Source organism: Mytilus trossulus, chromosome 11 (assembly GCF_036588685.1).
Source record: "Mytilus trossulus isolate FHL-02 chromosome 11, PNRI_Mtr1.1.1.hap1, whole genome shotgun sequence".
Taxonomy (NCBI): domain Eukaryota; kingdom Metazoa; phylum Mollusca; class Bivalvia; order Mytilida; family Mytilidae; genus Mytilus; species Mytilus trossulus.
Window position 1 is genome coordinate 52,860,670 of NC_086383.1, and position 24,457 is coordinate 52,885,126.

At 32.5% G+C, this 24,457-nt stretch overlaps 1 protein-coding gene across 1 annotated transcript in view; it reads left to right on the forward strand.

The window, feature by feature from the left end:
- Nucleotides 1-24,457, forward strand: part of LOC134690155 (death-associated protein kinase 1-like) — a 78,528-nt gene that overhangs the window by 47,373 nt on the left and 6,698 nt on the right. Inside the window, exons 17-25 of the mRNA XM_063550132.1 lie at nt 437-508; nt 1,394-1,415; nt 6,930-7,148; nt 7,846-8,565; nt 13,213-13,319; nt 14,226-14,679; nt 16,800-17,575; nt 19,413-19,443; nt 23,191-23,462. Coding sequence (XP_063406202.1) covers nt 437-508; nt 1,394-1,415; nt 6,930-7,148; nt 7,846-8,565; nt 13,213-13,319; nt 14,226-14,679; nt 16,800-17,575; nt 19,413-19,443; nt 23,191-23,462 — 2,673 coding nt within the window. The remainder of the gene's footprint in view (nt 1-436; nt 509-1,393; nt 1,416-6,929; nt 7,149-7,845; nt 8,566-13,212; nt 13,320-14,225; nt 14,680-16,799; nt 17,576-19,412; nt 19,444-23,190; nt 23,463-24,457) is intronic.

Here is a 24,457-nt window from a genome sequence, read left to right on the forward strand (position 1 = left end):
GAGAATTATGGGGTGTTTATATGTAAAGAACTGGGGATAATGTTTCCTCAAAAAAATAGTTAAAAATCGAGACCCCCCAAAATCTTACACTCCTAATTATGTAGACATAAGTATGCATTAACCGATCTTCAAACTGAAAAGAAAAGTATAAAGATCAAATGGTGACAGATGGAGCTTTTATTCATATGCTTTAAAAAACGAAGTTAAAAGCCTATATATATAATATTACATGTCTTCAGACAAAATTGAAAAATAATCTTAATGTTTTCTCGTGACTTATATTTAATGAACAAAAATTATATGATTAGCCTCTGTGAAAAATAAAATTACACACCACTCAGCTGTTACTGGTCTTACTTATTATATGATACGTGTTACAAATGTCTTCATTGTAATAATCAGATAAAAGTAATATAAAGATTTGTATGTATTTCAGGGTAAGACTCCATATGATATAGCAGGAGCAATGAAACATGGGCAGTATAAAGAAGTGATGGAATACTTAAAGGTACATATAATTTTGATTTTGGTGGGGTTCGTGTTGCTTATTCTTTAGTTTTCTATGATGTTTCATGTGAACTATTGTTTTTCTGTTTGTCCTTTCCATTTTTATACGCCCGTCTTTTAGACGGGATGTATTATGGTATACTGTTGTCTGTCCGTCTGTCCGTCGTCCACACTTCGGACAATAACCCATAAAGGCTTTCACCAATGTCCATGAAAGCTCCCTTTCACTTTTTTTTAATTTCAGATAATAAGTTTTGGATTTATGGGGCTTTATTCATAAAAAAGGGGGGATTTTCAAAACCTTGGACATTAACTCAAAAAGGCTTTCACCAATGTCCATGAAACTTGCGTGAATTGTTTATATCTTTTGACGTAAGCTCCCTTTTAATTTTTATAAATTTCAGATTTTAAGTTTTGGATTTATGGGGCTTTATTCATAATAAAAGGGGGATTTTTAACACTTTGGACAATAACTCAAAAAGGCTTTCACCAATGTCGATGAAACTTTGGTGAATTGTTTATATCTATTGATGTAAGCTCCCTTTCAATTTTTATAAATTTCAGATTTTACATTTCTGTGATATGGATTTTTATGCTTAAAAAAAGGGGGGATTTTCCAATTTTGGGACAATAACTAACACTTTCACATAAAGTAAAGACAATCCATTTCTGTCTATACTTTAAAGTTTTAATATTTTATATTATGCTGTTTATATCCCATTGTAATTTTGCCAATAGCATGAATAGGTCTGAAAGTGACATTTGACACCAAATATAAATCAATCGCTTTGTTTTTCATTACAGTCTATGTACGATATGGGTGTTATTTTTTTAAACTTTAACATTTCTACAAGTTTCACACTCAAAACATATCCCTATTTTTCAGGCTGCTGTACTAAGGACGAAAGGTATTTTCTTTATTTCATTATTAGATTTCACACATAACGTATTTAGTGTTACTTATGAACACAATATATATGAAAATATAATGTGAGGTAGATCCCTATTCAATTTAATGTCACCAAGTGACATTGTCATATAATTACAATAAATAGACTGGAATATATTGTTTAATTATGTAGAATACCAGGGGTCAGCCCTAACATTGTTAGGTCTTGTAATATAAAAAAAGAAGATGTGGTATGATTGCCAATGAGACAATTGTTCACAAAAGACCAAAACCTATTAACAACTATAGGTAATTCTACGGCCTTAAACAATGAGCAAAGCCCATACCACATAGTCAGCTATAAAAGGTCCCTATAAGACAATGTTAAACAATTCAAACGAGTAAACTAACGGCCTGATTTATATATTAAAAAAAAATGAACGAAAAACATATATGTAACACATACAAACGACAACCACTTGGGACAGACACATACTTAAATAATGTGGTGGGGTTAAATATGTTAGCGGGATCCCAACCCTCCCCTAACAAGGGACAGTGGTATAACATTATAAAATGAATTACAAAAATCAGTCGAAAAAGGCTGAACCCATCAGATGGACAAAAATACAAGTGGACTTGGCCGGGTACTTGTACATCCCGACAACAAAAAGACACTAGGAACAGATCTGAGAGTGATAAGCACTTCCATGTGTTATTTTCACATTTTTGAACATTTAGATTGTATCTGTGTTTCTGCAATGGAAAATCAGTGCATATCAAATATTTTCAAAAGTAACGCCCCTTGGAAATATGTATTTTATAGAAATTACTATGTGAGCATGTGCACTCTCATGTGTGCCATTCTTATAATTTATTTATGAAATTCTTTTATATCAACAATGTATTGAAAAAGATTTGAAATCAGTTCCGATCATTTAGGGGATGAACGTTTACCCTTAATATTGTCTACATATGTCCCTATGTACCACAATTATTTTGTTTTCTTGAATAAAGTGTTCCTCGACCATATAATGTGAACATCTTACACAATACTTGTTACCTAAACACACAGACACAGTGCCAATTTTGGATCACCGTTTTTGAGTTGATATATTTTAAGAAATTGAAAATGAATCTTAATTTACAAGCTGGGGTATTTTTGTCTCGAGGAAGATCTGTTGCAGTTTTTATACGCCCGCAACGACGTATTATGGTATACCGTTGTCGGTCCGTCTATTGTCCACACTTCCGACAATTACTAAAAAAAAAGGCTTCAACCAACTTTGATGAAACTTTGTTGAACTGTTAATATATATTGGCGCAAGCTCCCTTTGGATTTTTATAAATTTCAGATTTTTCGTTTCCATGATGAAGTGTTATCCTTAAAAAGGGGAATTTACCAGTTTTTGGACAACAACTCAAAAACACTTTCACCAACTTTTATGAAACTTTGATGATCCCTTTTAATTTGTATAAATTGCAGATTTAAAATTTTTGGTGTTATGCAGTCTTATACTTAAAATTAGTTTTTTTCCAGTTTTTCGGATAATAAATCAAAAACTATGGTGACTAGTGTATATCTATTGAACTAAGCACCCTTATAGTTTTTTAGATAATTTCTAATTTAATGTTTTACAGTTTTGAAACTTTTCTTCTTGACAAAAATGTCCTAAACGGCCAAAGAAATTTATTCGTTTAAAAAAGTCATAAAATCATAAAGACAAGCTAAAAGTGCAACGAGTGTATTATGCGCTTATAGCACAGCTCTTTATTGCACTTGGACAGATGAATATGTACAACATGGTGGATAAGAACTGTTATCTTTATACGACCGCAAACATTGAAATTAATTTTTTTAAGGTTTATGATCACCTAAGGAAGGTTTGATTGGTTTTGGGAGTTGAGGTCCCAACAGTTTAGGAATTAGGGGCCAACAAGGGGACAAATATGCATTTTTCTTGGTTTTGCACCATTACTTAAGTATAAGTAAATAGAAATCTATGAAATTTAAACACAAGGTTTATGCCCATAAAAGGAAGGATTGATTTTGGGAGTTTTTGTCTCAACAGTTTAGGAATAAGGGGCCCAAAGGGTCCAAACTTAAACTTTTTGTTTGATTTCATCAAAAAATGAATAATTGGGGTTCTTTGATATGACGAATCTAACATTGTCTAACTGTGTATGTAGATTCCTAATTTTGGTCCCGTTTTCCAATTGGTCTACATTAAGGTTCAAAGGGTCCAAAATGAAACTTTGTTTGATTTTAACAAAAATTTAATTCTTTGGGTTCTTTGATATGCTGAATCTTAGCATGTACATTTGTACTTAGATTTTTTATTATTTGCTCAGTTTTCAAGTTGGTCCAAATCGTTGCCCAAAATTAAACTTTGTTTGATTTCAACAAAAAATTAATCCTTGGGGTTCTTTGATATGCTGAATCTAAACATGTACCTAGATTTTTGATTATAGGCCCAGTTTTCAAGTTGGTCCAAATTGGGGTCCAAAATTAAACTTAGTTTGATTTCAACGAAATTGTATATATGGGATATATGCTTATTCTAACCAGTTGTTGGCATGACACGGCTTATGTTCTTCTCATATATGTTATGATGGTATGATACTTAACGGGAAGGATTGTGCCTGATATTAATATGATGAAATCAGTTTAATTGAAGTCGGGAACTGTCATGTCAGTTAACTGCTAGTAGTCTGTTGTTATTTATGTATTATTGTCATTTTGTTTATTTTCTTTGGTTTCATCAGACTCAGACTTCTCTTGATTTAATTTTAAATGTGCGTATTGTTATGCGTTTACTTTTCTACATTAGCTAGAGGTAAAGGGGGAGGGTTGAGATCTCATAAACATGTTTAACTGCACCACATTTTTGCGTCTTTCCCAAGTCATAGCTGGAATTTCTTGCTACATTGAAGACCTGTTGGTGACCTTCTGCTGTTGTTTTTTCTATGGTCGGGTTGTTGTCTCTTTGACACATTCCCCATTTCCATTCTCAATTTTATTTAGATTTTTATACGACCGCAAATTTTGAAAAAATTTTCGTCGTATATTGCTATCACGTTGGCGTCGTCGTCGTCGTCGTCGTCGTCGTCGTCGTCGTCGTCCGAATACTTTTAGTTTTCGCACTCTAACTTTAGTAAAAGTGAATAGAAATCTTTGAAATTTTAACACAAGGTTTATGACCATAAAAGGAAGGCTGGTATTGATTTTGGGAGTTTTGGTCCCAATATTTTAGGAATTAGGGGCCAAAAAGGGCCCAAATAAGCATTTTCTTGGTTTTCGCACTATAACTTTAGTTTAAGTTAATAGAAATCTATGAAATTTTGACACAAGGTTTATGACCACAAAAGCAAGGTTGGGATTGATTTTGGGAGTTTTGGTTTCAACAGTTTAGGAATTAGGGGCCAAAAAAGGGCCCAAATAAGCATTATTCTTGGTTTTCGTACAATAACTTTAGTTAAAGTAAATAGAAATCAATGAAATTTAAACACAATGTTTATGACCACTAAAGGAAGGTTGGTATTGATTTTGGGAGTTTCGGTCCTAACAGTTTAGGAATTAGGGGCCAAAAAGGGACCCAAATAAGCATTTTTCTTGGTTTTTCGCACCATAGCGTTAGTATAAGTAAATAGAAATCTATGAAATTTAAACACAAGGTTTATGACTATAAAAGGAAGGTTGGTATTGATTTTGGGAGTTTGGGTCCCAACAGTTAAGGAAAAAAGGGGCCCAAAGGGTCCAAAATTAAACTTTGTTTGATTTCATGAAAATTGAATAATTGGGGTTCTTTAATATGCCGAATCTAACTGTGTATGTAGATTCTTAATTTTTGGTCCCGTTTTCAAATTGGTCTACATTAAGGTCCAAAGGGTCCAAAATTAAACTTAGTTTGATTTTAACAAAAATTGAAACCTTGGGGTTCTTTGATATGCTGAATCTAAAAATGTACTTAGATTTTTGATTATTGGCCCAGTTTTCAAGTTGGCCCAAATCGAGGTCCAAAATTGAACATTGTTTGATTTCATCAAAAATTGAATAATTGGGGTTCTTTGATATGCCAAATCTAACTGTGTATGTAGATTCTTAATTTTTGGTCCAGTTTTAAAATTGGTCTAAATTAAAGTGCAAAGGGTCCAAAATTAAACTAAGTTTGATTTTAACAAAAATCAAATTCTTGGGCCTCTTTGATATTCTGAATCTAAACATGTACTTAGATTTTTGATTATGGGCCCAGTTTTCAAGTTGGTCCAAATCAGGATCTAAAATTATTATATTAAGTATTGTGCAATAGCAAGTCTTTTCAATTGCACAGTATTGTGCAATGGCAAGAAATATCTAATTTCACAATATTGTGAAATAGCAAATTTTTTTTTAATTAAGAGTTATCTTTCTTTGTCCAGTAAAGTAAGCAAGAAATATCTGCAAGATTTTTTTTTAATTGGAGTTATCTTTCTTTGTCCAGAATCAACTTAAATCTTTGTTATATACAATATACAATGTATATTCACTTTTACTACCAACTGATAAATTTAAATAATCTTTACCATTCAGTGATAACAAGCAGTTTTTTTACATCTTAATATTTTATGATGTATTTAAATGAGTAGTAATTGTTGCAAACTCCATTAGAATATTTTAATTGAAATTAGTTTTGGAATAAGGGAGAGGGGGATGTGATTAAAAAATTGGGTTCAAATATTTCTCATTTGAAATTTCATAAATAAAAAGAAAATTTCTTCAAACATTTTTTTGAGAGGATTAATATTCAACAGCATAGTGAATTGCTCTAAGAGAAAACAAAAAAATTAAGTTCATTTGAATACATTCATTCTGTGTCAGAAACCTATGCTGTGTCAACTATTTAATCACAATCCAAATTTAGAGCGGAATCCAGCTTGAATGTTGTGTCCATACTTGCCCCAACTGTTCAGGGTTCAACCTCTGCGGTCGTATAAAGCTACGCCCTGCGGAGCATCTGGTTTATGTTTGGGCCCGATTATCAAATTGGTCCTCATGATTTTATCAAAAATTGAATTCTTGGGGTTCTTTGATAAACTGAATCCGACCATGTATTTAGATTTTGGATATTGGACCATAATATGGTAATAGGTAATGTCAAATTTAAAATTTAAAGTTTTTAAGTTTAAGTTCTTAGACCACATTCATTATGTGTCAGAAACCTGTGTTGTGTCAACTATTTAATCACAATCCAAATTGAAATCTAATCTATGACTTAAATTATCTTTCATGGAAATTCATTAACAACATAGTATATATTCATATGTAATTTACTTTAAATCAAACTGAACTAAAATTTGGCATTTCAATTATTCTCCTTTAATTACTATAAATAGTTTAAAACTGGATTGCAGGGTAGAAGAAAAAAAATAGATATTCCTTATTGCTGAAGAATATTATAATACTACATAGTCACTATTCCTAATGTGTAAACACATATATGTTAGACATCAGCAAAACATCAATAATTAACCATTTAAGAAATTTTATTAATAGATTCTATGTTGAACAAACTGCTTGGCAGCGGAAGCTACCAATCGTTTGACATGCGCTGCATGGTAACCGGCCAGTACGCTACTGGGAAATCAAGTCTAGTCAATCTTTTAGTTGGAGATAATGTTCCAAAAGGGCGACAAGCCACTGATGGCATTTCCCTCGTTGAAGGTCGATGTGGAATTGATATAGAGACAAGAAAGTGGATCATGATTGATCCAGGTAAGAATACGCATTTACATATATATGGTTTTAATATTACATTTTATGATAATAAAAATGAAGCCTTGTTTTGCATGTAGATGTACGCAAGCTCTATTTTGTAAAGAAATGGTCAAAATCAGATTTTTTTTGTCGTAAGACATTCAATCCTTATCTCAAACGTTCTGTGTGTGCCTGTCCCAATACTGCAATTCAGGGTTGGTGTTGGTTGCTTTCTGTTTTCATTAATTATTTTGTCATTTATAAGGTTATTGGTTTCCTCTGTGTCACTGGTTTTAGATATCTGGTCAAAACCTTCTTTTTTTTAAAATCTGGTCAACTGCACTTTACTAAGTAGTTGTCTCATATGCATTCATAAAACACAGTTTTGAAAAAGAATAACATTTGTTTTGCTGTTTCAATAATGAAAAACAGGTTTTCTGCTGATATCAGTTTTTCAGTTACATTGAATGACTATAGCTATTTGACTATATAGTATAAATATATCAAAGTTTATCTAGTTTGTATGTACTGTGGATTATTTTGTTTTTGTTTATACCAATGTTCATGGATAGGGATAATTGATTAAGTGGTTTTGTTACAATAGAACACTTGCAATTTGTTGAACATTAACATTTTTTGTGTGCATGTTCCTACGAAATCGCTCTTACAAAAATATCCAGGATAATATTGCAACAGTTATTTTTTTTATATACAGGAACATATAATGCCTTGGATGTAGTATACAATAAGGTTTTAATGACCTCTGTTGAAAAGGATGAAAGAAAACAAACAAAAACATCAGGAAAACATAAATCCGATGCAAAAATTGTTGAACTTCCAAATAAAGACGATATTCATTCTCAGAAGTCAGAAGCTACCAAGTCAACATATTTTCCTGTGAACCTCTCAGGTGAGCCTTCTACACAGCCACTAGCTACCAAGTCGACATCTTTCCCTGTGAACCTCTCAGGTGAACCCACTACACAGCCACAAGCTACCAAGTCGACATATTTACCTGTGAAGCTCTCGGGTGAACCTTCTACACAGCCACAATCTACCAAGTCGACATCTTTCCCTCTGCACCTCTCAGGTGAACCCTCTCAGCAGCCACAAGCAGCCCAATCTTTGTCACAACAGATTTCCTCTATTGAGTCTAAAAAGCAGCAAATGAAGAAGAAAATGACAACTAAAATGACCAAAAAAGAAATGAGAAAGAAAATGGAAAAGGTCCTCAAAACTGGTAAATATAAGATGAAAGTTGGTCGACTCATCTTCTGGGACTTTGGTGGACAGTATGTCTATTATACAACACACCAGACATTCATGACTTTCAGAGCTTTGTTTCTAGTAGTTTTTGATGGAAGTAAAGGATTGAATGAAGAAATATCTGATGTATTGTGTTTTCCAGGGCAGCACATGACACCAACCCCAGCAGGTAATATATATCAATTACTATTGTAACACCTATATTACTGAACATACTTCAGTTACCAATGACATGCATAAGGACAATTAAAACCCAATTGTGGCAAATAAATAGATAGAAGGGACTCTTAATCTAGTGCATTATCTAGTTTAATAGTCCAGTATTCATTCCTTAACTGGTTTCAAAACTTATGTACCTTCAACCTAGCATTTTGAAACATTGCAAAATTGTCTTCTAGATGTCTTTGTGCTGTTTTAATGTTGGGTTTCTGTCTCATTGATGTTAATCCCATACCTCCTTTAATTCATTCAAATACACAAATATCACAAACATCATTTATATATTATATATTATATGTTTCGTAACGAGTGAGAATGGGATGTTGGATATCAATTTTTGTGTCTTGTTGTGACCTTTTAAATCTTACAAATAGATATTTGTCATTTGTCCTTTATAGCGCAGTGACAGAATAGGAAAAAGTCAATTATTAAAGAAGTTTAATTTCACTTCATGGTACACGGCTTAAAGTTGGCACAGTCCTATAAAAATGATTTAACTTGAATTTAAGATTGGTCGTCAAAAAGTCGTATGGTGCAGTTTTGTTTTATTTCAGCTTTTAGTCAGCAAATTTGACATCAAATGCAGATCATAAGTGGCGTGCAATTTGGCTTTTTATTCAAAAGCTGCCATTGTATATCTTTCTTTTTTGTTTTATTGAAACAGGAAACATAATGTTCTATGAATTAGGCAAAAAGGGTAATTCTCAAAGCCTTTTGATGACAAATTATGAAGGTAAAAAACTACTCATGTACTGTTAAGGGGGACATTTTGTGTTTTACCCGATTCCAACATCATACAATAAAGCGCCGATGAATGGATTATATCGTATCTAATATAAAGTAATAAAACTGCAATTTTACTTTTCATGTACACATGTTTTTATGAGGTCATATTGTTTAAAACAATATTTTTTTTAATTTCAAAAATCTATTTGAATCAATCATTTACTTAAAAAAAATTCCGGATAGTTGTGTCCCGTCCATGATTGGGCTGGGACATAGTTTTCCTGTAATATTTGGACTTGATTTTTTACTTGTGTTTGTTGGTGTTTTATTGTTTCATTTAATAAGTTTGGTGTCCATAATTCTTTTTTAAGGTTGTATTATTTTGATTTTATTTATGTAAATAAGTTTTTCAATGGTTTATTTAAGAAATAGGGATCCGACAAAATCCCCAAAAGATAACAAAACTAGAAAGTTCATTGAAACTTTGCATTATCATTTCTAAGAAGCAAATATTCATTTTAATCCCTAAAATAGTGTTATTTTATTAAATGCAGAAGTAGAATAATTGATTTATTTTTACAAACATACAGTAAATTGAGGTATTTTGACACAGTTGATTGGTGTAATGATGGAATATACCCAAGATTGCGCATATAATTGTGACTTTAATTCATTCTATTCGCTTGAAAATTGTTTATAATAAAAATGGATACGAATGATGCATAGGTCTACATGACATAGTGATATCTACAGTTCGCACTGCAATTTGAAATGCAGAATCTTTTAAAGACTTAAAGTAAACCTTTTTGCTTAGTTCTTTGATTTAAAAATTCAGATATATTGAAGATTACCTTTCTCTTTTTTACCTACATCTTAGTCAGTCAGTACTTACATTTCCAGTTAGCTTGTGATGACGGATACTACAGAAATCATATCTTGACCTTTTTCTTTGATATTTAGACGGATTGAAGACAAACTTTGGAGGGCGATTTTAACTTTCCAAATGTAAATTCCCCAATTGGGTCTCAATATACTACACTCCTCTGCACCATTGTAAAATATGCACATATCTCAAATGATACCTTACGCTGGTACTTGTTGGGTCAATACAGTCTTTTTGGACAGAGGTGTACCCTTCACTACTTAAAATAAATACGAAACATACTGAAAGCAAGGGGTTATCTCGTGTGCCCTAGGCAGGTTTTGGAATATTCTGTTTCAATTGTAACACCTAAGTGTCGAACGTGGAAATTTAATTTTGGTGTCATGTACTTAATTATGAAAAAAACTGAAATAGACACAAAAGAGGTTTTTAAATTACCGTATCACGAATAATGATACCTTTAAGCTCTGTCTTGGCCCTACTCACTAGCACGTCTTTTTGCGGTTTACAATTTTTAGATACTAAGTGTCAGATCAGATCTGAAAATTTGCAATTAATTTGTGTTCCATTCCTGTTTGTAATATATTGATACTTTTGATTCGCAGGACACAGGTAACTTCTTGTTGACACAACCAAACTGAACTATTTTTTTGATTTTCCTTTAATTCCCCTAGCTTTGTTTAAAACACAACCATCGGTAACTTACGTACTGGTGCCTGTAATGTTTCTTTGAGACAAACAGACAAAATGGCAGCCGGCTATCAAAGGTTGTGCTGATGTGTAATATTGTTTGTCTGTGTTTTTTTTTCTTCATTTTTTGGCCATGGTGTTGTCAGCTTATTTTCGACTTATGACTTTTAATGTCCCTTTCGTATCTTTTGTCTCTCTTTCATATGCTTGCATCTATTGTAAAGGAAAACTACAACCAAGATGAGGAATTTCATTCTGTAAAACAGAACATTTAAGTAAAAGCTGTTTTATGCTTATTTGTCATATAGCCACTATAAACCTTTACTGGGAGTCAAACTGTTGTATTCTAAATTACAAGAACATTCACAGAAGAAAGTTTTTTTACCATCAGCAGTGTGATATAAATGCTATCCCTAGTTCAGATATTAAATCATTTATACAGATCATAATGTAGGGCATAACGACCACGACAATCAGAAACATTGCACAGACTAAAGTCATGTGATCATGACGAGTGTATACTGTCGATGCGGATCACAAATGGGTATTTTTTCTTGGCTTTTGTTTAGAAATATTTTGAGTTTCAAGCTGCAGGACAAGACGTTTCTTTCAATACAGGGTTCTTTTGACATTTGTCCTAGAGGTGCACTGATGTTTCAGTTGTTTTATGTCCCCCATAAAATAGATTGACATGGCCAAAGTGTATTTAGTAATGACGATGATGTCCAATGGTGATAGGTAAAAGCTCGCTATATGTGGTACACAGACATTTGACAATCACTCTATTGCAAGGCACAACACGTTAAATGTCCGAAGTTTAACATTGATATTCGCAATATAAATATAGGATTCGTGGCTTAAGAATGTAATCGTGTTCTTTAAACACTACGGACCAATACTGACATTCGAGATTTGCTAAAACTTCCACTTGCGAACACGCGTATTCCAGCCAATTGTCAGAATGTCGTAATAACGTTCCCACATTACAAAAGTCATTTGAGGTCTGAATTACTGATTAAAGTTAGGTATATTTAGTGCTATGTCAATATATCCCGCATAAAAAAAAATATCATCTTGCATCACTTAGTTTGGGATTGAATAACCGAAAGGTTCTTCATTTTCAAACGAATAAAAGGCTATTCTTTCATAAAACATACCTTTTTAAAGTTGTAAGTTTATCTTAAAATGATTTATTTTCCTATTGATACAAATGTAGTTCATAGAAATCGTCATGACATTGTAAAAACAATAAGTATGTTTTGAAATAATTTGTGTTGTCTGTTTTGCATGTAGCGTTTTCAACGTATATGGCTAAAACTTCAAAGTTTTCACTTTCATTGGTGTATACTAGATGGTTATATGAATAAATACATATTTTTTCATAATTTTATATAAATTTTGTTAAGTTTTGACAGACGTTGTTCTTATTATTTGAAATCTCATATAATAATGGATTTCCACTTTTTGGATGAAAAATTGAGTAAGGAAGAAAATAGATTTAAGTTTTCAATCATTCTACTGTAAAAAGGGTATTTAAATTGGAGTTAGATATTCAATTTTAATTTTCCTTGAAAACGACATATATGACCTTTGATCAAGATTTCTGAAAAACTGCACCATATTTTCATTTGACGACCAGAGGATCTCAAAGTACACATATTTCCGAATCCAATGATATATGATATAGCCGTGTACCATTTTTGACGATTAAAATTTTATAAATCCGACTTTGGTCACCGGCCTATTTCCGGTGTCAAACTGTAACATCAGACATTTTAAGACTGTTTGTATGCCTCAGAATGTAATTTAAAATTTGAGAAAAAGAAGATTGTAAGGTGAAATGTGTGAGTATTTTGTATAATCTAATTGAAAAAATCACAATGTCTGTTGCCATGGACGACATGTACATCGTCTCAACCTTTGAAAGTCTACATTGACCTAACGGATGACCAATGGTAATGCCGTAATATTGTTGTGCGATGCTAGATAAGCCAATCAAATAAGCGCTGGTTTTCATTTCACTTTTCTGTATCACACTCTGTGCAGTATGATACGAAAAATATCTACTCATGCAAGACATTGATAACATGTGACAACCATAAGATATAGTGATACTAACAGTTTTAAGAACCATAAATGTTTACAGTCAAACACTTCAATATTTATTGAGAAATTCAGGTCAAGTAATTTTTTCAAGACAAAGGATAAAGTTCTCAAAACGAATATTTCGACACCCTTGAAAATTCAGTTACAGAAAAAATTAAAACACAAATATTTTTAACTTTATTTTTCTTTCAGTCTTTTTACTGCACTGGGTAAACTCAATCCTGACCTATTGTAAGGTGGTGTATGCTGGCATCCCTAAGATCTTGTTTGTAGCCACCCATAAGGACAAGGTACCAGTGGTAAGTGGAAAAGATATAAATAGGTCTTCTATAAAGGCTTCCCTAAGATCTTGTTTGTCGTTACCCATAAGGAAAAGATACCGGTCCAGTGGTTAATGAACACAACATGAATATGTCTTTTATACAGGCAATCCTTAGATCGTGTTTGTTGCCACCCATAACGACAAGGAACCAGTGGTAAGTGAACAAGATATAAATTGGTATTGAATAGGAATTCCTTTGATCTTGTTTGTTGTTATCCATATGGACAAGGCACAGTGGTAATTAAACAAGATATACATAGGTGTCACCCCTAAGGACAAGGTACCAATGATAAGTGGAAAAGATATAAATAGGTCTTTTATACAGGCATTCCTTAGATCTTGTTTTTGTTGCCTACACAAACAGAGTAACAACAGTACTAAGGTGATTTGGATATAGGTCAATAGTATATATATATGATGTATATATAATGGATTGTTTTGTATACCTCCTATCATGCCTATTGGATAGGGGTAGTTTACTTGTTTACATACATCTGTCCATATTTCCATTCATTCCATAAACTTTTGGTTGTCTTTAACAACACATCACATATTTTCAAAGTGTGACGCTGAAAGTAATCCGTAAACAATTATTATTGTATGTTATTATTGTAAGGTGAATCTCTGTATATGCTTGACAGAGTTTACATTACCTTCACCTCATTTGAAACAAAATTAAAAGTAAAGCAGTTGCAACATTTCAGCATGTGCACTCTTTTTTTTAAAGCATTTAAATAATCTTCATTATGTATTCATTTATATAGAAATGAAAAAGAAATTGATAATGAAGTCAACCGATTTTTCAACAACAACCTATGCCACCTCCAATTCTGTATTCAATGATAATGTCTTCATTTAAAGTCTTGTTAATTTTTTTGGACAGGAGGATGTTGAAACAAGACGAACACTATTGTACAGTGAAGTAGAGGAATTATTTAAAGACCATGAAGGAAGAAATCATCTTGTCCTTGACAAACAAATATTTGTCAATGCAACTGATAAAGATGATCAAGAAATTAAAGTCCTTAAGGAAGCCATCACAGAGCTTACTTTCGATCATCCATGTTGGGGGGAGGACATGCCGAATGCTTGTGTCCCCCTTGAACTGGAGATTGCTGAACTAGTAGCTGCAGGAAAGCAAATCTTGTCATTGGTAGAGCTTGAAGAATTGAATTCAATCAGCAAGGTGTCCGTTCTGGATTTAGAACAACTTCATGACTTCCTACACTTCCAACATTCTCTTGGGAAGCTTATCTACTTTGATACCCGTCAGCTCCAAGATTATGTTATAATTAACCCGCTACTCATGGTGGAGGTTATGAGATCTTTTGTGACAGGTATTTATCAATTGAAAACTAAAAGTTCCTGTCTTATTTCGTGTAAATTATAAAATAATCATTGTTGTAATTAATCAGAGCATTGAACAAAACTGTTATATGGCTTTTATTTCATGTTCATGCTGATAAATATCATGTTTCTTATATGTTCTTATATGTCCTAAGTCAGGAATCTGATGTACAGTAGTTGTCGTTTGTTTATGTAATATATACGTGTTTCTCGTTTCTCGTTTTGTTTATATAGATTAGACCGTTGGTTTTCCCGTTTGAATGGTTTTACACTAGTAATTTTGGGGCCCTTTATAGCTTGTTGTTCGGTGTGAGCCAAGGCTCCGTGTTGAAGGCCGTACTTTAATAACCTATAATGGTTTAATTTTTAAATTGTTATTTGGATGGGAAGTTGTCTCATACCACATCTTCCTATATCTAATTATAGATTTCTTTATTATCCTTCGATGTTGCCCACAATGTAAAAATAAATGGTAACCCTTTTTTATGAGCATCTGTCCGTCTGAAGCACATCAACATTCAGACACTGTTTACGATTAGGTTTTGCTTACTTGGTAGGATTGGCTGTCGTTAAATTTTCTACACCCTTAATCATAAGTTCTGTTAAGCATTTTTTACTGTATTAAATGAACTATGATACCTGGTTGGATAAGTCATATTTTTTTCTCCGTACATTATTAAAATTGAGAAGGGAAATGAGGAATTTGTCAAAGCGACAACAAATCCGACCATAGAGCAGACAACAGATTATTGTATGAATAGGCCATGTAGGCTAAGCATTCCTGTATTCTTATCATCTGCATTTAACATACACTTCTTAAACACTCCTAATCAACTTGCAAATTCTGCAAGTTCTAAAGCGGCGCTTCCGCCGTGGTTGGTATGTATGATGTTATGACATCAGAAATCTAAATTAACCAGAATTTTTTATATAGGCCGCCAATATACAGATAATTAGAAAGATAGCGTCAATATCCGTAAAAATAGAAACAAGGCGTCAGATACGAACAATAACTTTGATTGTCATATCCGACAAAAACAGTAAAATGATACACCATATGTTATATTTTAAATATTGTACTCGACTGCAAACAAAAAATTTGCCATGGCTAGAAAAGGATAACATGCAAGTTTTGTCTTTTATCCTAAAACATGTAAAAGACAGAGCTAGTCTGACAAAAGCAGACTTGTCTATAATGTTACGATCTACCTACTCTTTATCAACATCAAAACTGTCAGATTACTTCTATAGCAGTTATCATGAGTATTGCCATTAGAAATTGGACGTTTACTTTTATTTATTTTTGAGAATTGAATGCCATTTTGAATACTTACATTGTTGTAGACCATTTGGAAGAAAAGTTCATCCTCTTAAGGATTATGTAAAATAATAGTTTGTCTATAGTCTACAATGTAATACTTTTTTTTTTATTTGACCATGGTATACTAATCTGGCTGGAACTTTAAAGGATAGTTTGCTTATCGTACCACAATGACACACGCCATAATTGGAATCACAGTGGCAAACTATTCTAAAAGAGGGGTGAAAGATAAGTGAAAGACATTCAAAGTTTTATGTCAATTATACTTTATAAGCCCACCTAATTATTATGACAGCGTTTACAAGGTACAGAAAAAGATATTGTGTATACTAGTACTAAACAGGGATTATTGACAGTTGATGATACATGCTACTGTACCTATTTTTATAATTTGTCAGGAATATGACAAAATGCAACCTTTACACATGGTTTGTTTAGAATATGACAACATGCAACCTTTTGTTTGTTTTCGTACCCACCTTTCACTCACCTTGCAGCGTGCATGCATTATATTGTTTGGACACCTACGGGTGTGGAAGTTCTCGCTACATTGAAGATCCATTGGTGACCTTCGGTTGTTGTCTGCTCTATGGTCAGGTTGTTGTCGCTTTGACACATTCCCCGTTTCCTTTCTCAATTTTATTTGGGCATCATTATCTTTTGTTAATGTAATGATACACAGACTGCTGTCATGTAGAATTCCGTTTAAGTTGACCAATGAATAGTTAGCATGGTTATAGTCATTAAAATATAATATCGTTCTCTTAACATATTTTTCTTTTTTTTCAGATATAGGGTTTTGGCCAAAGAAAAAAGAATTACAGCAAACTTTCAGAAGAATGTCAGAAAGTGGGATAATACGCCGAGAAGACCTGTATCAGATCTGGAAACAGAAGGACTTCCGTGCAGTTTTACCGTACAAAGAGTTTATATTCAACGTTCTCATTCATTTAGATATTCTGGCAGAGCAAAGGAGATATGATACAACTACAGGAAGTCGCTTACCAGTAGAGAACTTCTTTGTTCCCTGTATGGTCACAGAACGAAATACCACCAGCTTCATGGCCAAAGAATGTACACCAGAGAAAGCAATATGTTTGGCATTTGTTTTTAAAGGAACTGTTATACCACCAGCTTTGCCAAATCGTCTGATTAGTGCGTGTCTGAGCATGTGGACTTTGAAGCAGTATGGAGGTAGAAAGCTCCTCTTTTCCGGATTTGTTGTAGTCTCATTTGATAAGTCACATGATATTGTAGTATGTGTTGAAGGCAACAAAATTCTTCTGTATATAGTACATAAAACCTCGGCTGGACTTATAGTACGAGATATAGCTACTGGAGTTAAGGAATGCTTGGTTACAACAATGGAGAGAATTTCGGATTTCTATCAGTCCACAATCCATGTAAAACGCTGTCAACAATTACCGTTCCATCTGGAATATTCATGTTCTGAGATGAAATGCTTCATTGATGAAGAGGAAGCTTTACAGGCAAATGAATGGGTTTGTGACACACATAATATAACCCATAGAGCAGGAAACTCCACTGTTTGGAACCAAGAAAAGGTATATATTAGATGGTATGGTCATTAAGAAAATCACTAATAAATTCAAAGGAAAATAACACCAAGATTTAAATCTTAGGACAGATGATGTTAGATTTGCACACAGTTTTAATTGTACTCAACTATTTGTTCACCTAAGTGAGAGATAGGTATATTTTCCTGCGGCGATGGTGTAAACTACTTGTATAAACCTGTCTATTGTCCTTCTTCTCATTGTTATGGTTAGATAAGTTTAGGATGAGTCACTTAACATGCTAATGTTAAGTAAGTGATATATGGTGACGGGTAATCAAAATAAGGGAACAGTTAAAGGGTGCACTTAAGGTATAAAAAAAGGTAAATACATTAATAGAACATAAATTGAAATCTTGAATAGGTAATGCTTGAAATTTGTAAAACTCATTTGGTTAATGACAAAAAACTGAGAAGTGTTTTATTTTCTATTTTGTATTGGGTAAGGTAGGTGCTGGTAAATGACACTACTTGTATAATTAACCTCTAGTAATTTATGTCTTAAATTCACTATCCAAAGTTTTTTTGCATAATTATAATTCCATTGCAATTTATTAACAAAGTACGTATCAACTAAACAAAATCCCAGGAATACAGTTTAACTTTAGCATTCTACCAAAAATTATACCCCTTTTCTTAATAAGTAAAGATAATTATGAACTCAGTAAGTAATGTGAGTTACGGACACTACATTTCTCTTATGTTTATCATTTACTCAATCTGAATAACATTTCATGGGTAACAGATTAAGTGTGTGTTTTGTTTCTTTTGTATCGTTTACATGTTTTAAAAACAGAATGGCATTTGTTGATCAATGTTTTTGGCAATCGTCAATGGCAGTCAGGAAGGTATAAGAACATTCGTTGTTCGGCCTGCTAGTCAAAAGTGTTTTGTTCTTAAGGAAAAAGTTGTCTGTGCTTAATTCAGATCCCTCTACAAATAATTGTGTTTTGCATGCATACGTATAAAAAATGCGTTTTTTTTGTTTTTTTCGTTTGGGCTTGCATTATATTTGCCTTCTGGTGTAAATGAAACTTCGACCCTTCAAAATTAAATAGTCTAAATTGAGTACTAAACTGGGGTAAATTGTAAGGCCTTCTTTAAACGGTAATAATTGTCCAAATCCCGATATGGTGTACTAATTTTTGCACCTTTTCATTGCGGTATAACATCTTTTCCACAATTTTATTGTTTTCTATTTGGTATTAAATTAATAATCAAGATCCATTTTGTTACAGTCAATGATCCTTTTATTTGACATTTGCCAAAAGCAGTCAGCAGAGGTTAATGAACATCCGCTGTTCGATATGCTGGACAAATGTGTTTGCTAAATTAGACTCGTCTACTTTTGTGGTATTTTGGAAAATGTTAATATGATCCATTCATCCTATTTTAAATCTTCAAAATTAAAGATTCCATCCAAAATTGAGGTAGATAATATGGCCTTCCAAATACCGTGTCGTTTCCTAACATCACTGAAGATACATTAATTGATGATATTAGGATATGGTGTACTTTTACACCTTTTGTTTGCGGTATACCATCTTTTCTGCAAGTTAATTGTTTTCTGCCTTTTAGTATTACATTAATTTATTACTTAAGATCCATTTTCTAACATCCAGTGATCTGTGTATTTGACAATCGCCATTGACAGTTAGCAGGGTTTAAGAATATACGTTGTACCACCTGCTGGTCAAATGCTTTTTTTGCCTTTCAAAAAATGTTGTTTGTGCTGTATTCAGATGCCTCTACCAAGACATTTATTTTTCATACACACGTATTAAAATTGCTTTTTTTTTAATTATTTATATATATTATTTCTACAGGAGAAAGAACAGTGTGAGCCGAATTGTCCAGGTAAGAATTCTTTTAAGAATTTTCCAATCTGTGGTATGAGAATTATATCTAATACTGTAGTTTCACGGAATTGTGTCTTTTAATTTATGAATTCTTTTTCAAATGTGACTCATAGACATACTGTTCAGTCTTTTTAATTGTAATAGTTAAGGACTTTACTATTTTGTTTCACATCTTCATGCTTTTTGAAAGATTGTAATAAATTGATTGTATATTATTAATTGCATTAAAATAACAGAAAAAATTGAAGTGTCTGTTTTCTTGTTTTTGAGATATAAGCATTGAAAAATTGGCAGGAAATGATTCTTTCTAAAAAAAAATTAAATTCACACTTTTAACATACTAAGCAAATTTTTTCGTTCCAAAACTGAAAATAATGGATTTTATAAGATTTTCAAATTTGACTTTTAAACTATGTGTTATACAACTATACACTGGTACTGCATGGATAAAACCATAGGACTTTGATTACCTAACATAATTCAAGAACAAGTGGCACGAACATCCTGAAGTCAATGTTTTACTTTCAACTTAACTTATATAACACTATTTGTTAACCAACATAAATAAAATAATAAAACAGAATTTCTATCATGACAATGCCACAGAACATAATATGTACAGAACGTTGCAACATCATATCTAGAACCTTGGCAATTATAGTAATAACTATTACATTCAGCCAACATTAACCCTTAAAGTTATATAATTGTCCTTGCATAACATTATTTTTATGCCCCACCTACGATAGTAGAGGGGCATTATGTTTTCTGATCTGTGCCTCCGTTCGTCCGTTCGTTCGTTCGTCCGTTCGTCCGTTTGTCCGTTTGTTCGTCCCGCTTTAGGTTAAAGTTTATGGTCGAGGTAGTTTTTGATGAAGTTGCAGTCCAATCAATTTGAAACTTAGTACATATGTTCCCTATGATGTGATCTTTCTAATTTTAATGTCAAATTAAAGTATTGACACCAATTTCATGGTCCACTGAACAAAGAAAAAGATAGTGTGAAGCTCAGGTTAAAAATTTTGGTCAAGGTAGTTTTTGATAAAGTTGAAGTCCTATCAACTTGAAACTTAGTACACATGTTAACTATGATATGATCTTTCTAATTGATTGCTCAATGGTTTTGAGATAAGGTCAGTTTTTCAGATACTATAAGGAGTGGGTCAGTCTAGCAGCGTTTATCTGACCTTGACTTAATTTTGATCGTTCATTGGTGGACATAGAGTTTTATGTTAAGTCTTGTTTCTCAAAAACTATATTAATTAAGCCATATGACAACTATGTTTGGTGTATGGAATTATAAAATAAAAAATGCACCTATTCATTTGGCATGCTTCGCAAATCATGTGTGTATAATACTTTTATCTGAATTTTATGGATTCTGTAATGTTCAAGTTTTATTGGAATTTATAGTAAAACCTTGATCAGAAAGACTTAACACTCAAGTTGATCAGATAAGCAGGCAATAAATCTCAGCATATTCACTCTTGGTATCATATTAAGCTAATTTTTCTGAAAAACTGAGATGACAAAGAGAAACGCTACACATGTCCAAGACTCTGGAAAGACCATAATGTGTGCTAAAACAGATTTAACATGACAAGACTCAACATACTTAACTTTACTTATCTGTATTTGACCTTGATGTAGACTTTACTTAATAAGTCTGATTGCGGCTTGATCAGTTGGTTATTTTCAATTTGGTCTCAATAAATGCTTTTTTGCATTTATATATAATATGTACTGGTCCGTACCATACTCATAAAAATGAAGATGTGGTATGATTGCCTATGAGACAACTGTCCACAAAAAACAAAATTGACACAGACATTAACAAATAGGTCACCGTACGGCATTCACCAATGAACAAAGCCCATACCGCATAGTCAGCTATAAAAGGCCCCGATATGACAATGTAAATGTCAAACTATATATGGTGTATGCAATGACTGTAATTGGTTTATGTGAGTCAAGTTTGTTAAGCAATAGGTCAATTATAGTTGGTGTATGGATTGATTGTAAGGTGTACATGTCTGTCAAGAAGGTATTATCTGACCTTGACCTCATGATCATGGTTCATTAGGTAATGTAAAGTTTTTGTGTTTTAGTCTGTTGTTCAAGTACTCTAAGCAATATATGTTGGTGTATGGCATGCTTGTATAAAGGTGTTAATATTGTCTAGCAGATATCATCTGACGTTGAACTCATTGTCATGGTTCATTGGTCAATGTTAAGTTTCATTTTTAGGGGGTCTGTTTTTATACGACCATCAAAATTTTGAAGGGACGTATTATGGTATACAAATGTCCAGTGTCTGTCCATCCGTCCTTCTGTCCGGCGTAAACATTTCGCACCGTAACTTGAGAAAGACTTATCTAAATTTCAAGAAACTTAATATTGTTGTTTTTATGATGGTCAAATGATCTGTATACTTTTTGGTGAAAATAAGATTTAAACTTTTTGAGTTACGGCACTTTGTAACTGTGTTTTTTTTTCACATGTCGCACCGTAACTCAAAAACGATTCTTGATTATTGCTTAAAACTTTACACACTTCTTAGTTATATTAATCTTAATATCTGTATACTTTTTGGTGATGATTCAAAATTTCTTTTTTGAGTTATTGAGTATTTTGTAAAAAAGGGGGAGGTTTTTTTTACATGTCGCGCAGTATCTCAAAAACGATGTATGATTATTGCTTAAAACTTTACACACTTCTTTGTTATATTAATCTAAAGATCTGTATACGTTTTGGTGATGATTCAAAATTTCTTTTTTGAGTTATTGAGTATTTTGTAAAAAAGGGGGAGGGGGTTTTTACATGTCGTGCCGTATCTCGAAAATGATTTATGATTATTGCTTAAAACTTTACACACTTCTTTGTTATATTATTCTAAAGATCTGTATACTTTTTGGTGCTGACTCAATATTTTATTATTGAGTTATTGAGTATTTTGTAAAAAAGGGGAGGTTTTTTTTTACATGTCCCGCCGTATCTCAAAAACAATTTATGATTATTGCTTGAAACTGTACACACTTCTTTTTTATATAAATCTAAAGATCTGTATACTTTTTGGTTTGATTCAAAATTTTATTTTAGTGATATTTGTAAAAAAAAAACATGGGGTTTCACATGTCCCGCCATGTCTCAAAAACAATAAATGGTTATTGCTTAAAACTTTATCAGAAACTATGATTATTGCATAAAACTTCCACACAAGACGTCGGGTGTATCATGCTCTCATGGCGCAGCTGTTTATTCAATTATAAACAATAGATCAAATATATATATAATGTGTATACAAATTGTGAGTTGTAAATGTCTGTTTGACATGATTTATCTGACCTGTGATGCTTTAAATTTAACCATTTCTTTAAGACTTTCAACGTAAAATCAATGGTTTGGAATGTAGATGTTTCGATCTGTCACTCTAGATTTATGGAACATTAATTGTCAGATTTTTAACATACTTTTACCAAAACCTTAGATTACTTCGATTGATTTAGAAGAAACTTTAAATACTATTGAAATTGGTGAACATAACAAACTGTGGTTTAAACTGTATCACCGGACATGCTTCTGTACATATCTTTTTAATGTGCCTACGATTAAATGCCTTCGAAATATCCAATATTAGCTTGCATTAATTTCAAAATGCATGCACAACAAGAGCGTACTATGTGCTCCTTGTGTAATTTTGTGTTGTTTTCTGTAAGGGGGATATTATTTTTATTATTATTTTCAGGTTTAAGTGATGACGCTTTAAACCAGAGACCAAGTGATATTGAATTGTTGCGATTTTCAATCAAATGTGCATCAAGCCATATGCATGAATTAGTGACATTTCTGGAAATGTCTGATCAATGGGATACTATCACAGAAAATTATCCAACAAATAAAGAAGTGGCTAAGTTTGTTATCTTATTAAAATGGAAGGAGAAGAATGAAAAGAACAATTTTAAAGCATTGGCAGAAGCTCTGACACACATGGAAATATCAGCACATGTTTTGTGTCAAGTAAGTGTATACCTGTACCTATTGTGTAATGACTAAAACCAATTTGAAAATTTCACTTTGTTTCAAACATGTTAAGTAATATGTATGGACACTTTTAATGTGTATTTGTTTGTGTCATCAATCAACATGAGTTCAATATTTAGATGACATACTCACTTGTAATGCTTGCTAGATGCACTTTTCTGTTTCACACACTGTATTTGCTCTAAGGTGTCCTTTGTGGTCTTTAGTCTCTACTGCAATGAATGATATACATATTTATTCATATACAGTTGTACATATGACAACTTTTTGTTTAAGGCTTGATATTTCAAAGAAATGATTGTTTGGTGTAAATGTTTACGTCAGTACTGACCATGACCTATTCCCGAGTATACATTTGGTTGATTTTATAGGAAATCATTGAAGCATGACTGGAGCAGGACCCCCCTTAGGTCAGTAAGCGCCGCCTCCCCCCTCCCCCATTCTTAGGAAATGTTATTGATCCGCCACTGATTAGATGTGTCGCGGTATTTGAAAATCCAACATTAATGAATAAGCGGTATAAGCGGAAGATTTTGTTCGTCAAAAAACAGGTTCAACCTTCCATTTTTTTTCAAAAAGTCAGGAATATGGCAATTTTTATCACATAGTCCATTTCTATATATGTTGGCGTTTGTTCTTGTATCAGTTCAGTGTTGTTGTTGTTTTGTTTGGTTTCCTCTGTTTTTGTTTTGTTTCATTTACATCAATGTTTGACTATTGAACAGCGGTATATACTATTATTGCCTTTATTTACACCTCACTATCATTTCATCTCTCCTTGACCTCATTTTAATGGTTCATTAAAAAGGCCTCATGGAAATTTTATCCTTAAACCTTGCTTGACAAAATGTTGAATTTTTGTGAACTCATTGTTTAATTTTTTCAACCATTTGAAAGGCCCTTTTTCAAACAAGGATACATTTGGTAAAGTGCCTATCTTTTCCAGTTAATTTTCGACAAAATGTTTAGAC